The following is a 14137-nucleotide window of genomic DNA, read 5'->3' as shown; positions in this document are numbered from 1 at the left end:
TGGCTCTGCGTCGCCTTATAGATATGATTAAGAGGCAAGAGTCAAAAAAGTGACACTCTATTGGTGCAAGCCACTCATAAATAAGCCCCTATTTGGTTTACCCTGGATTTACAATAGACTTCCAGAATCTGAATGCATAAAATATGCCTTCTTGAGCTCCACAATTGGTGAGCTGAAACTGGTTTCTACAAATGATTGGTAAAATATTTTCCTTAACTGGCAATCATTGTGAAACAATTTTAGATCTTTGAAAACACATTTACTAAATATGCAGTGTGCACATGTAAAATAATCCACTTGGTAATGTGATAACCTCTAGTTTTCCAGTTTGACATTTTTACCAGGACAATAATGTGAATTTATCAACATATCACCAAGGTGTGGCAATTTCCTAAAGACATAAATGGTGCTGTAGGTGCATCTAAGTCCCGATCTCGTCATCAAAGGTTCAGTGTCTTGTTAATATTACTCAAAGGATAGTTCTAGATTGGTTGTTCAATAATAGGTAGTTTTGTTTAGCAAATTTGTTTTCAATTTTTTAATCAATTGCCAAAAAAATGGCATTTGTACTCATAGGTGTTGCAACTGTTAAAAAAACATTGTTTCTAACCTCGCTCTGCAAATATGAAAGTTATTATTCATTCGTGTTACAGTTATGTTCAGTGGAAAGTTATTCCCAATATGGTATATTTTGAATAATTACATTTTAGGACAGGAGCTTCCATGTAAAACGGTGTTTGCTGAGTAGACTTTTAATGACGACTAGATGTCAGTCCTAATTACTAACTTTCACAAGGATATCCAACAATACTATTTCTTGAATGAGATTTAAGCTGTTAATTTAAAGGTGTTTTGATTATCGTGATATTATTACATATTTTCCCAGTATTTCAGTCTCCTTCCGAATTCTGAACATGTAATCGATGAATCCTAGTCAGATGTAGTTGTAGAGAAAAACAGCAGTAGGATGCCATGCGGATTCTTGTTTACACCAAGCCATCTTAATACTGAGGTACTAGAGTGCAATTTGCATCCCGTGCAGTTCTGCATTTAAAAAATATATATATTTACCATCAAATGTTAAATAGTTACTGGCGAGAACAAATTGAATAATTTTGAGCATTTGTGAATTGTCCATAAACTAAGCCATCTTTATTTTAGGGAATATTTGACTGATTTAATATCAGCAGGATGTTGACATACATCCAAAAGTCTTTATAAAGATATGTTTTAGGTCCATCCTGGCACCCAGGTCGCATTCACATATGTGACATGCATTACATATTACTAAAACAATTGTACCTGCCAAAAGGCTCTCTAAGAATTGACAAATAAGTTAGCAGCTCAACTTTCTCAGTGAACATATATATATATCTATATCTATGTCTATATTTATATATATATATATATATATATATATATATATATATATATATATATATATATATATATTATCTACTGGCGGTTGCCAGTAGATAGTTATAGTTAGGACCGTGTTTCCATAGGAAATCTGAAAATTCTATTTTGAATAACTTTGGCGCCGGTTGACAAACCCTCGCGAAATTTTCAAAACTAATGGGGCGCTCCGCTCAGCTCCTACCCTGAAAGTATCGGGGTGATTCGTCAAGCGGGGGCTGAGAAAAAAGGGGGTCCCAAAACACGTTTTCCCTATGCATTTTCCCATAGGACCTTTAGTCGAAGGTACAGCCCGAACGGCTGAACAGAATTACTTGAAATTTGGCAAAGAGGTAGTCCTCAGGTCAGGGATGTGCCTTTTGCATATATGGAGTCAATCTGTTCAGTAGTTCCTGAGAAAATTCCAGTTAAAAGTACACATATATCTATATGCACGCACCGTGCGCGCACCGTGCCGTGCGCGAGCGTAATTCTGATTGGTGGTTACATGTCAGTCAACATTCGAATCGGTCGAAATCAGGAAGTGTCGGCCGCCATTTTGTTTGTTTTGTGTGTGACAGTGAAAAAAGAAAGGTGGAGAACGTGAAAAGGGGGCAGGGTAGAGAGTTCCTGACCCCCTAGCCTTTGTCAGGGGGTCCCTGAAGGACCCCGAAGGGTGAAAAAAAAATTATTTTTTTTCAAAAAAACGCGGGGTGCACGCACAGTGAAAAACCTTTAGAAAAAAAAAACATTTTAAACGAGCCATTCCATATTACAGGATACAATCAATCTATAACTATATACATAGGTAGCTTATTGTAAAATAAATATATAAAAAATATAATAAAACATACATAACTTAGCATTTAAAAAACCTTACAAATTCACTTAAAAGACCATAGGTTTCACACACGTTATAGTTAGGAATTAGCATTTAAAAAACCTTGCAAATTCACTTAAAAAACCATAGGTTTCACACATATTATAGTTAGCTGAACATTTCACTCGTAAAAAACCATTGAAATTCCCCCATTATAGTTAGTTGAGATAACTATAACTCGCGCGCCCGCAATCCTCTGCTCATGATGTCACATATTACATCACTCATGACATGATCAGTGGCATCACTCATGACATCACTGATGACATCATCCTTGTGATAGAGTGGTGGTCGCGCGAGTTAGTCTCAAAGGGTTGTATTACTGCCTCTATGGTCAAGAGATCCTCCTGGTTGGTGCGTCACAATTGTTTTTTTATATTTGCAGGTGCTATCCTGTTCAGGTGAGGTGCCATTAATTCATGTTGTGCCAAAACACGAGACCTGTTCTATGTGTGCTGTATTTTACTATTCTTCTGATTCAGTCTACCTGTAACTAAGCCAGGAACAGCGAGGAAATAGTGTTTCAACCCATGTAGCCCTGTCTCTGTTACATCCATGTTCTCAGTTTCTGGGCTTTTTAATGAATTATGCTGAATACTTGTATTGAGGGCATCAACAAACAAAGTGACAGATGGATGCTTGAGTTCTTCTCAGCCAACAGCAGCCATACCCCAATCCATCATTTTTCACCCACCATGCCACCTCAGTTTGGGCCCAACTGTGTGCAACTCAGCCTTGACCCTGCCTCAATAGAAAAAGTCCATCCAAAACTGCCAGGTTAGGTCTTCCCTGAACCAGAGCACAAGCAACCAAGGACAAGTTTCACCCTTATTATGGGCTCATCAACCAGATATAGCTTGATTGCAGTAGGAAAGTGATCACAAGAACAATGTCTAGGCATGCCAGTTACAATTAGGGCATCAAAATACGGAGTAAGGGATGGAATGCTTGAATTAATCTCAGCTTCGGATCATTGCTCGGTCCCCCCCAATCCATCTTGTTTCACCCACCATGACACCTCAGTTTGGATCCAGACATATGCAAATCGGCCTTGATACTGCTTTAATCAGAACAGTCGAGTCCAAACTGCCAGGCCCTCCCTGAACAGGAAAACAAACAACTCAGGACTAGTCTTGCCTTTATTATGGGTGCCTCAGCAAGGTATAGCTTGATTCCCGTGGCACAATGAGCACGCCGCACACGCTGCACACTGTGTCAGTGGAGCCAGTCTGTACCTTGGCTGATGAGCCCATAACTAGGCCAAAAAGAGTCCTGGGTTCCGGTTCAGGGAGGACGTGGCTTTGTGTTTTAGGCTGAACTGTTCCTCGCAGGGTCAAGGCTACAGGCGTAGACTAAGCGCGCTGACAAAACTCAGGAGTTCCTTACAGAGTAGGCACTGACTCAAAAACTACCAGCAAAAAGTCAAGGGGGTTGAAGGGGGAGGGAAGATAAAATGGGAAATAACAACTCATAAGGAATGGGTTCCTAAGAAAACTCAGCATGTGCACAAGACACTGCACCTTCAAAGATGTGATCGTTTGAAGTGTGCAGTGGTGAGCCTGCGCATCACAGAAGTGACTCACAAGTATCACAAGATGCCCATTTCCCAGTTTGCAGGTTATCAATGTAAGACTCAGTGGCCATCTTGTAAAGTCTTTTCTTCCGTAGATCTTTTCCATTGTCTGGCTACACCATGTCAATTCTTCCAGTTATAAACTTTCTTGTGGCTCAGGGTACTATCTCAAGAGAAAACCACAGCTACATTATCTATTTTCTTAACAACAACAGCCTCACAGGAATGCTCAGTGGGTTGTGTGGGGCTGCTGTTAAACTGAACATCCTTACTCAGTGATGGTGCACTGAACTAACTCCTTGCAGCTGTAGTTAGGATGCCAAACCCTGCAGATCTGCAACACTGTGACCTGAGAGGAGCCATGAAGGACTGGACCTGCCCACTCTTGTGCCAAGGACAGAGAATTGGTTCCGATGGTCAGAATGCTGACCTCTTGTGTAAGCTACAAGGCCAAACCAAGCTGAAATTGGCCTTTTTCCTGAAATGCCAATAACAACTGGACCTGACCTGGACACTGCTGGTGGCCTCGGCTGGAGTGAGTCTTGACCCCCAAATGCTGTCTTGAGGTCCTAGGACCTTTGGCTGTATCTAACTGGACTTCTTTTGGCCTTCCAGACCTCCAGGAGACTGGGAGGAAGCTCCGCTGCCAATTTGACAGAGGCACAACCTCACTGGGCTGAAGAAACATGTTTCTTCTGCTCAGAGATTCTTCGCAGCTGAAAATCCAATTTAGCAGGCCCTTATCAAGGAGGTATCCAGCCTTGTGGAACTCAATGTCGGATACAAATTGCTGCCTTGCCCTGCTGGAGGATTCCGAGCTCCAAAAAAGAGCCTACGTCCGAAGGTAAAAATCTTGACGTGCAAAGGTGCTTAAAGTATGAGGCAACCAAGAAGACTTCCCTGGGAGCAAATATTTTACTAAACCCTCTCTGAACTTTTCCTCCTCGTCGAATGCCTTTCTGAATTTGATACAGCCTGCTGGCTTGCCACAATTAAGGATTTTGACTTCCATTTTTGAGACCACACCCCGAGGTGACACCTCTAACTGGACTGAACGTGGTTGGTATATGTGATTCAAACTCTGTCGGAGTCGGCCTGAAATTACACCTAGGTCCCCCCATTGACTGCCATTGACACTTAGCACTTTTTGGCGCCATAATCCCATAACTATATAAAAATGAATTTCCCAGTTCCACTTATTGCATTATTTACTGTTCTGGAGTCATAATAATTATTAAATCTTACTCTATTTTTCTAATCCACTTTAGATTATTGATTGCTTGGTGTTTTAACTTTGTTACTTTTTTGGTACTGCATAAATACTTTACACATTGCCGTAAATTAAGCCTGTCTGCTGTGAGCCTCATCTATCAGGGGATTGAGTTTGGGTTAATTATGTAACTTTGAGGGTTCTCCCTGACAGGAGTTGTGATTGTTCCTTGGGGTGGGCAGTCACAGACTCAAAATTATAATCCAATTTCTTACAGTTGTTAATACCACAAAAGCCCAAGGGGCTATTTGCGAGAGATTTTCCTGCTTTGCATATCTGAGTTTAATAATAGACCATGGGCTGGAAACAACAAAAGGAAAAATCAGTATGTACTCTGAGACAGTGCATGAGGGTAGTACTGATATGTAATAACAAAATAGAAGCGATTTGCTGTAAGCAATAAAGTAAGCCAAAAATTTAGACAATTGTAGCATTAACATATGGAGCAAAAATATGGGGATTTATTAACACCATCCATAACCATAAAAGCCAAGAGCATGCCACTGAACTGCATGTGTCCTCCAGCAGAAATCAAGGAATCTAAAGGAAGTGAGTTGAGAGATGGCCTTCACAATTGTTTACAAGATGCCAAGATGGTGAGAGGAATCTGATTTGAAGGTCACTCCATTTGCTGCACTATTCTTGTGTTACAATCTGATTTGTATGTCTGTTTTGTCAATTCAGTTCCATGAGTTCTACAGCCATCCATTACTAGCATTGGGTGCTGCATACCTTACCCAAATGTGCATACAATATTATTAGAAAGGTCTCACCTGTAATCAAGTAGTCCTTATTGTAATCTTCCGGACTGACGTAATATTCACAGTAATATAGTGTTGCGGTGTAGATAAATTTCAGGTGCTGGATCTCAGAGCCACCCTTGTACACCTGCAGAGGTTGTTGAAAAAGATTCAGCATTTCAGTACTTTCCCATATCTATCAGCATTATTGTGAACTTTCTTCTGATGCTTTTGCTCCCCTTCACCTCAGCCAGAAAGAGGAGTCTAAGACAGGCAGATGGTGATAGAGTTTTCTCAAATGCAGTTTAATGGTTAGAACACAGACAAACAAAACACAGACAAACAGAACACAGACAAACATAACCTACCGATCAGTCTTTTTTCTGTGTTCATCAGCCTTCCCATTGAAGCCATCTTATTCTATCACAGTCTACAGTTCTGATCTTTTAAAAGTTGTCATTAGATACTATGGCCCACATCACAAACTTTATTTATATATTCATGTTTGAATATGTAATCAAATTTGCAAAACAAAAATTAAACCAACTTATCCAGATAAACAAATATATACACTTTTAAAATGAAGGTAACCATTAAAAGATTCCTCCTCCTACATTATAAATAAACAGGTTAATATTGCATCTTTTCTTTGGTCCTAGCAGCTTCATTTTTAAGTAGGCACGACTCTCTGATGAAGCTCAGCAAATGTCCTTGAGTACCGAGGCTGCCACCATATCCAAAGAAAAACTCCCAACTCACCCACAATTCATAAAAAACTCAGAGCCGAGAACAATTTAAAAGGATAAATTGTAATCCAGCTACAAATGTTATTCTCTTTAGTATTGAGGGTGCTGGCCAAATGTCTAATAAATATTGTCTCACAGCTGAATCGGTTAAAAAACCCTCCTCCAGTGTCTAAAGTGCTTATGAATTGCTCCATTGCAAAGTATCTAATTTTTAAATTTCATGAGATAGCAAGAGAAGCACTCAGAAAGTGTGTGGGGTCCTCAACAGATTTACAACAAAATTATGTTTAGGTTACTGCACCATACTTGCCATAACCATTTTTAAAAAGTTACATAGTTTTAAACACGGGGCTTATTTACAAGAGGAACTTTTGTTGATGCTGTGGTGAGATCGAGATGCTCCGGACCTCTCAATCATATCTATGAGGTGACCCAAAGCCGTCCTGTGTGGCTTTGCATGGACTTATAGATATGGAGTAAGGCTAGGCAGCGCTGTGTTGCCTTACTTTGCGTTGAGGAGACGTTCCATGGATGTTTGGCTGGGTGTTACCCTTGTCGTTGTCTTCCCGCTGCCAACCCCCCCAACTTTTACCGTCGGTCGATATGGGGCAGCAAACGCAGGAACTGCCATGGGCAGCAAAAGTTCTAGCTATGCCTGACATTACGGGATTTTACATTATTTAAATAGTGTTGCAGTTCTCCCTTGACTTCCAGATCTCAAAAATTTTCCTGGTGCTCTCTATTTCCGCAGTACTCAAGATCTTTTTAAAAGTTGACACCTTCATCAACCATTTCAGCAGCTTTTTCTAGTTATTAGGGATGGCCCGCCTGTTACAGTCGGCACCATTACATCAACCCTTTCCTTTATAGAACTCCAGTTCTCTCACCAGGAGGCTGCATTTTCCATTTGAAAAAATTAATTCATAACAAATTTCAGCGAGCCCGCCCTCACCAGCAATGGCTGGCTGCGCCCATAATTTAATAATCACTGAGAATATTTAAAGATTATATCAATCAGCCCCAGTTCCAGCCTTAAGGCAGTGTTCATTATCCACCTTGGCAGACCAAGTCAACCCTTCCAGATATCCATCGGATAGCTTTACGGCTATCTCATTAATACTTTGCTCCCATATATCAGCAGGATAACTGTTTTTTAGTTATATGCCATTTTCAAAACCTCAGCTGAATTATGTCATTGTTCAATATTCATAGGGACTTTTTTACAAGTCCCTTGCGCTGCCGGTGCATCACTTTTTCCCTATATTAAAAGTGATACCCGGCAACGCAAGAGACTTGTAAATAAGACCCATACTTTTTAGCACTACTGCTGTTGCTTTTCCCACATACATCACATTTTCGATGTGGCTATCAAATTTTTGATTACTTTTAAAAATAACTCCTAACTACCTACAACTCCGCCACTGCCTCCGGTTGTTAACCGTAAAGTCACCACCTTAGAATCTTTGTCATTTTGTTAGGGGGGGAAACATAGGGACTGATTACGATCTTGGCGGACAGGGTTACTCTGTCACATATGTGATGAATATCCCATCCCCCAGATTATCCTATCAAACTTGTAATACGGCGGACGGGATATCCGTCATGTTTGTGCTGGAGTATCCCATCCACCAAGATCATAATCAGGCCTATAGTTTTAGACTCATTAACTAACACGTCATTCGCTGTTCAGTATTTAGATAATTCACTTAGCTGCCTTTGAAGACCCCCTGGAGTAAGGTCTATTAAAACCATGTAGTCAGCATAAAAAAGATGGCAGATTGATGGTTCTCCTAGTTCAGGAGGGAAGGAACAATCTTAACTCAGTGATGTTGGCATGTCAGCAATATATAAGGAAATAAGAGGGGTGCCAAAAGGGTGGAGCGACCTGTGCTACCGCACCGGGTGGTGTCTTCAGGGGCCGCAGAGTTTGCAAGTTCATTTTGGTTTTACAAGCATCGGATGCAGCGTCCCTTGCCTCCAGTAATTTCCAGACAGGAAGATAAATCCGGTGATTATTGTTCTTCCTGGAGAGAAATCTGAGTTTTGTCTAGTTGAGGTTTTGACTGAACATAAAATAGCACAGAGGGTTAATATTCCTGCTGCAATGAGCGTGTACCATACAGATCACAAAGTGCATGTAAGTAGATCATTAGGTTACTGCTTTTCAAAGAGACATCCTTTTGTTACTTGTAGTTTATAACTTAAAATCATAATATAGAACAGTGAATTATTAACTGTAATCAATCAACTGGTCCTAGGATGCTTGTTTCCAGTCCAGGGAGTACCTGGCCTGGCAGTTTGGGCTGGACTGTTCCCATGGGGAATAGGGTCAAGACTGATTTGCATATGGCTGGGTCTAAAATGGAAAGGCATGGGGCGCTAAAAACAATGGGTTTACGCCCGATCTCTGTACTGGGGTGAATGTTTGACATTGTGCAGCATTCTGTCCATCAATTGTTCTTTTTGCATTTATCACCCCAAGTGGGACAGGTATGCCCAGATGTGGGTCTTGTGCTCTCCATGCCACTGGTGTCAAACTAGCTTGGTTTCCATTTTTTCCACTGATCTATTAACAGTATCAAATGCATACGCTACATTTATATAAGCCATGTATAGAGGTGCTTTTTTGTATGGCTTATTTCTCAACTAATAGCTTCAATGCAAGGCACTCATCTATTGTAGAATAGCCCTTTCCGAATCCAAGCAATGTGAGTGGTAGCACTCTCTCATTATCAACAAAGTCTTTCAGGGCTTGTAGCAGGTGTTTAACATACGGTTTGCTTGGGCGTGATCATTCTAAAGCTGTTCCAGAGATCTCTTGGACCACTTTTGTAGATCGGTACCCTTATGCATCCTATGTATGTATCAGGGCTTGTATTTTCTCTCATTACTGCCTCATAAAGGAGTGAAGAACTCGGGCCCACAGTTTAGGATTTGTTTTTAATATTTTTGCAGATAATCCACCAGGTCCTTGGGCTCATGAGTCTTTTACTTTTCAAATCAGGTCTTTAACTTCTATAATAGATGGAATCAAAGCATCTGGGTCATTAGGCGATATAACACAACTGTATCCTTCAACTACCTTATCGGGTTTCTTATCACCCTCACATTCAGCATCATTTTTTTTTTACTGTAGAGCTCTGAGATATAATTTATTCAAACCTCCTCAAACTGGATTAGCTCCAATCTTTTTAATTTACCCAAATGTTTTCCAACAAACTCAATAGCCTCTTAAACAGTAGGTGTTTTAATAACCATCTGACCATCAAAAACATAAAAGGCAAAGTCAACGCAGTAATCTTCGAAGTTGTGATGATAGGCTATCTCCTTGCTCGCTGTAACCAGCCTACAGTGAGTAAATCAAATAACTGTTTCAGTGTGGTGTACTTTTCATGTGTAATGCGATGTTCCTAAATGTTTTCTGCCACAACCTGATATCTAACCGCCGTTGCAATGCTCTTAGCCCTGGAGGAATGGGGGCATGTTCTGATCAGTGAACTGAATTCTAGCCTGCTATCCTACAATGTAGTGGTGCCCTCCTATTGACAAGTCGAATGATTCACCCCAGTCTCTCATTTCAAGAAGACACACTATTGCCCTTACCTCAAGTGTCTCAATTTCATATTGAATCAAGCTGTAGTTGCCATAATGTTCATCAACCATATCCGTGAAGGTTGCACCAAGAAATTTGGCTCGAATAACTGAAAGAAACCCAGGAAATATAAAAAGAATTGGTCAATTTCAAACTCAGTGACATCAACTATTGACAATGAACAGCATTACCACAATGATTTGGGAAGGGTCTACTACACTAGGCAGGTGTAAAAAGTTGGGTTATAAGCAGAAATCACAATCCTTATCAGGGTGAAGTCACAAGCAAACCCTAAATTAACCTACGCTCTACCCCCTGGTATCTTGACACAGGGCAGTCAGGCTTAACTTAGTGGCAATGTGTAAAGTAATTGGGCAACACTTCAAATAGTAGCCCAGCAAAAACATACCATAAAAGGATTCCACACCAGTTTAGAAAAATAGAGTATTTTTTAATAAATAAAACAAGACCAAAATGACAAACATTCAATCAATAGAAAAGGAGATGTGCAGGTTTCAAAGAGTTCTGTGACAATTGCACCAAAAAGCACAACATGGCAAATCTGGTCACGTCACACTGGGACAAAGTCACAAATTCAGACTGAATGCGATGAAGTGAGAACAAACCCAGTTAGGCCCCCTGAACGAAAGTACTATAAGTTCTGGTTGTGTCACAGCCATGTTGCAGCGGAGCTGAGATGAGATGAGTCCTACATAACTGTTGAAGATCCCCTAGATGAGGGCTTGTGATGCGAAGTCCAGCATTGAGGATGCGCTCCGCAGTTGAGGAGATGCATCAGTTCTGTGATGCAAGAACCTGTGCTGTCATTAAGGCTGCCATTGGAAAGGGATTTGCTATGCGAACAGGCACAGGCGGTGGTTCCGATGTACTGCAAGGTCAATGCGAAGTCCTTGCATTGGGAGCACCCTTCCAGCAGAGGCAATGGGTTGCCCATGGAGCAGAGGAGATGCATCAGCTCTATTAGATCCACAGATGGGTTAGCAGAGCACCTTCAAGCCCACTTCCAAGAGTCCAGGACTAGGGTGGCACTAATTGGTTTGGTAGGACTCCAGATAGAAGAGTACATGTGCTGGGTTCATGGTTGTTGGAGCCTTCTGTCCTTGAGAATCTAGTCAGGAGGCCAGCCAACTAGCCCTAGTAGTCACTATGGGGTCCTGGGTTCAACAGAAGCAAGGTCCTTCTCACCTAGGCAAAGGGGCAGCAAGCATTAGGTCAGCAGGGCAGTGGTTCCTTACCAGCATCAGTTCTTCTTCCTGGAAAGGTATCCACAGGTCCAGAAGTGAACTGAAGAGGTAGTGTGTGAGGTCCAATATTTATACCTACTGCCCTTCCTCTAGAATGTGAAAGAAGGTTCTAGAAATTCAGTTTGAAGTGCACAGGCTTCCTGTCTTCCCTACCCTGGCTCCAGACTAATCACAGGGGGGATGCAGCCCTTTGTGTGGCGGCAGAACACAGCCTATTTAAGAGTAATTAGGGATGTGTCCAGCTCCACCCCTTCATCATGCCAGTGATGCCCATGCTGACACACCTAAGCTCTCTATTGTGTGTGGTTATCTAGGAGGAATACACAAAGTCTAGCTATACCCAGCCATGTGGCCTAGAGACATGCTACAGGCACTAAATGGCAAAGGCAAGAAATTGTCAACTTTCTAAAAGTGCTATTTTCAAAATTGTAATTTAAAATCTGGCGTTACCATGAGAGAGGATTTTTCCTTACAGTTCAAAAGACACCAAAGATGAACTGGTTACCTGTTCCCATTTGGAAAGTATCACTTATTAAATATAATAAGGTAACTTTAATTTTAGCCCATAGGGGAGATAGGCTTTGCAGTAGTGAAAAACAAATTTAAGAGTTTATCACAATCCGGAGATGGAACATAAAAGTATATGTCCAACTTTTTAACTGCACCCTGCCTTAAGGGCTATTCATAGCCTACCATAGGGTGACATATGTTTTTAAAGGGGAGGTTTGGGCTTAGCAAAATATTTATTTTGCCAGGTAAAAATGGCAGTTGAAAATTGCACACACATGCTGCAATGGCAGACCTGAGACATGAGGCAACTTTAAATGGCTACTTACGTGGGTTGCACAATCAGTGCTGTAGGTCCACAAGTAATATTTAGGTGCCGATTCCGATCCTGTAAAACCCGGGTACAAATGGTCGTAAGGAGCGTTTTCTCCGTCCGACTCGTACCCGGGAAAAACTCCTTACAAGTACAATTCGCACAGAAATACCATATCCGTACGAGTCGTACAAAAGACCGACCGGCAACAAAATACATACAAATCTGAATCTGGACAGCGCGTACGCGACGTCCGGACGGAGTCAGGCAGCGTTTTACGGACCAGCAAGTACGATCCGTGCCTACGTCACTCCGCACCGCTATTTTTTTACGGCAGCCAAAAACTCCCGGGAAATTGAGGACGACGCGAAGAAGGAGCACCGGTACGCGACGGACAGCGATGGACCCCAACCTACGCGTCATCCCGGCCCTCATAGCCTACGACCTCGTGTTCAGAAACCGCCGCAGACGCCGCAGAAGGTCAGAACAACACCCAGGGGCAAAGGGGGGTGGGGGGCTGGGGCAGGAACCATAAACCCCACCCAATTACAAATATACATATGTCCTGCACATTAATTACCTCCATGGTCTGGTCACTTCGGGGGCGTGTCCACCAATCCCATGTCCTATCACAACGGAAGTGGACGTCGACTTGTACCCGTCACCACTACAATGGTGGTACGGCCCGTACCCACACCCCCAGAGCATGGGTACGGACCGTACCAACATAGTGGCGGTGACGTAGGGGTACGTGTGGTACAGCCCGTACCCACGCCCCCAGCGCGTGGCTACGGGCCGTACCACGCGTACCCCTACATCACCGCCACTATGGTGGTATGGCCCGTACCCATGCCCCCGAGCATGGGTACGGGCCGTACCACCATAGTGGCGGTGACGTAGGGGTATGCGTGGTACGGCCTGTACCCACGCCCCCCAGAGCATGGGTACGGGCCGTACCACGCGTACCCCTACGTCACTGCCACTATGGTGGTATGGCCCATACCCACGCCCCCAGAGCATGGGCACGGGCCATACCACGCGTACTCCTACGTCACCACCACAATGGTTGTACGGCCCGTACCCACGCCCTCAGAGCATAAGTACGGGCCGTACCACCCGTACCCCTACAGCCCCATTACATGATGGATACAAGGCGTACACACGCCACGGATGTAGGTGTAGGGCTTGGTGCAGCACATCAGCTGTAAATTGGGGGTTGTGTATGCCCAGGACAGCAGTGTAACACAGCAAGGGCGCAAGTGGGTGGGTGGGTGGGTGCAGAGGAATACCAGCAGTGGACAGGGACATGTGAGGGGTGGGTGCCCCTCACTCCCAGCAGTGGACACAGACATGGGGGTGGGTGCAGAGGAATACCAGCAGTGGACAGGGACATGTGAGGGGTGGGTGCCCATCACTCCCAGCAGTGGACACAGACATGGGGGTGGGTGCAGAGGAATACCAGCAGTGGACAGGGACATGTGAGGGGTGGGTGCCCATCACTCCCAGCAGTGGACACAGACATGGGGGGTGGGTACAGAGGAATACCAGCAGTGGACAGGGACATGTGAGGGGTGGGTGTCCATCACTCCCAGCACTGGACACAGACATGGGTGTGGGTGCAGAGGAATACCAGCAGTGTACATGGACATGTGAGGGGTGGGGGCAGAGGAATACCAGCAGTGGACAGGGACATGTGAGGGGTGGGTGCCCATCACTCCCAGCAGTGGACACAGACATGGGGGTGGGTGCAGAGGAATACCAGCAGTGGACAGGGACATGTGAGGGGTGGGTGCCCATCACTCCCAGCAGTGGACACAGACATGGGGGTGGGTGCAGAGGAATACCAGCAGTGGACA

The 14137-nt window shown here is 43.3% G+C and overlaps 1 protein-coding gene across 2 annotated transcripts in view; it reads right to left on the bottom strand.

Annotated features, from left to right (window-relative positions):
- Positions 1-14137, bottom strand: part of LOC146796819 (metalloproteinase inhibitor 1-like) — a 103420-nt gene that overhangs the window by 16149 nt on the left and 73134 nt on the right. For both annotated transcript variants that reach the window (XR_014969669.1, XM_085629542.1), the window contains exons 3-4: positions 10208-10305; positions 5892-6006 (exon numbers count right to left, since the gene is read on the bottom strand). Coding sequence is in view for 1 of the 2 variants with exons in the window: in XM_085629542.1 (XP_085485668.1) it covers positions 5892-6006; positions 10208-10305 (213 nt within the window). In the remaining variant the exon portion in view is untranslated. The remainder of the gene's footprint in view (positions 1-5891; positions 6007-10207; positions 10306-14137) is intronic.

Source organism: Triturus cristatus, chromosome 10 (genome assembly GCF_964204655.1).
Source record: "Triturus cristatus chromosome 10, aTriCri1.1, whole genome shotgun sequence".
Classification (NCBI taxonomy): domain Eukaryota; kingdom Metazoa; phylum Chordata; class Amphibia; order Caudata; family Salamandridae; genus Triturus; species Triturus cristatus.
The sequence above is the reverse complement of the archived record's forward strand: the minus strand, read 5'-3'. Positions and strand labels throughout refer to the sequence as shown.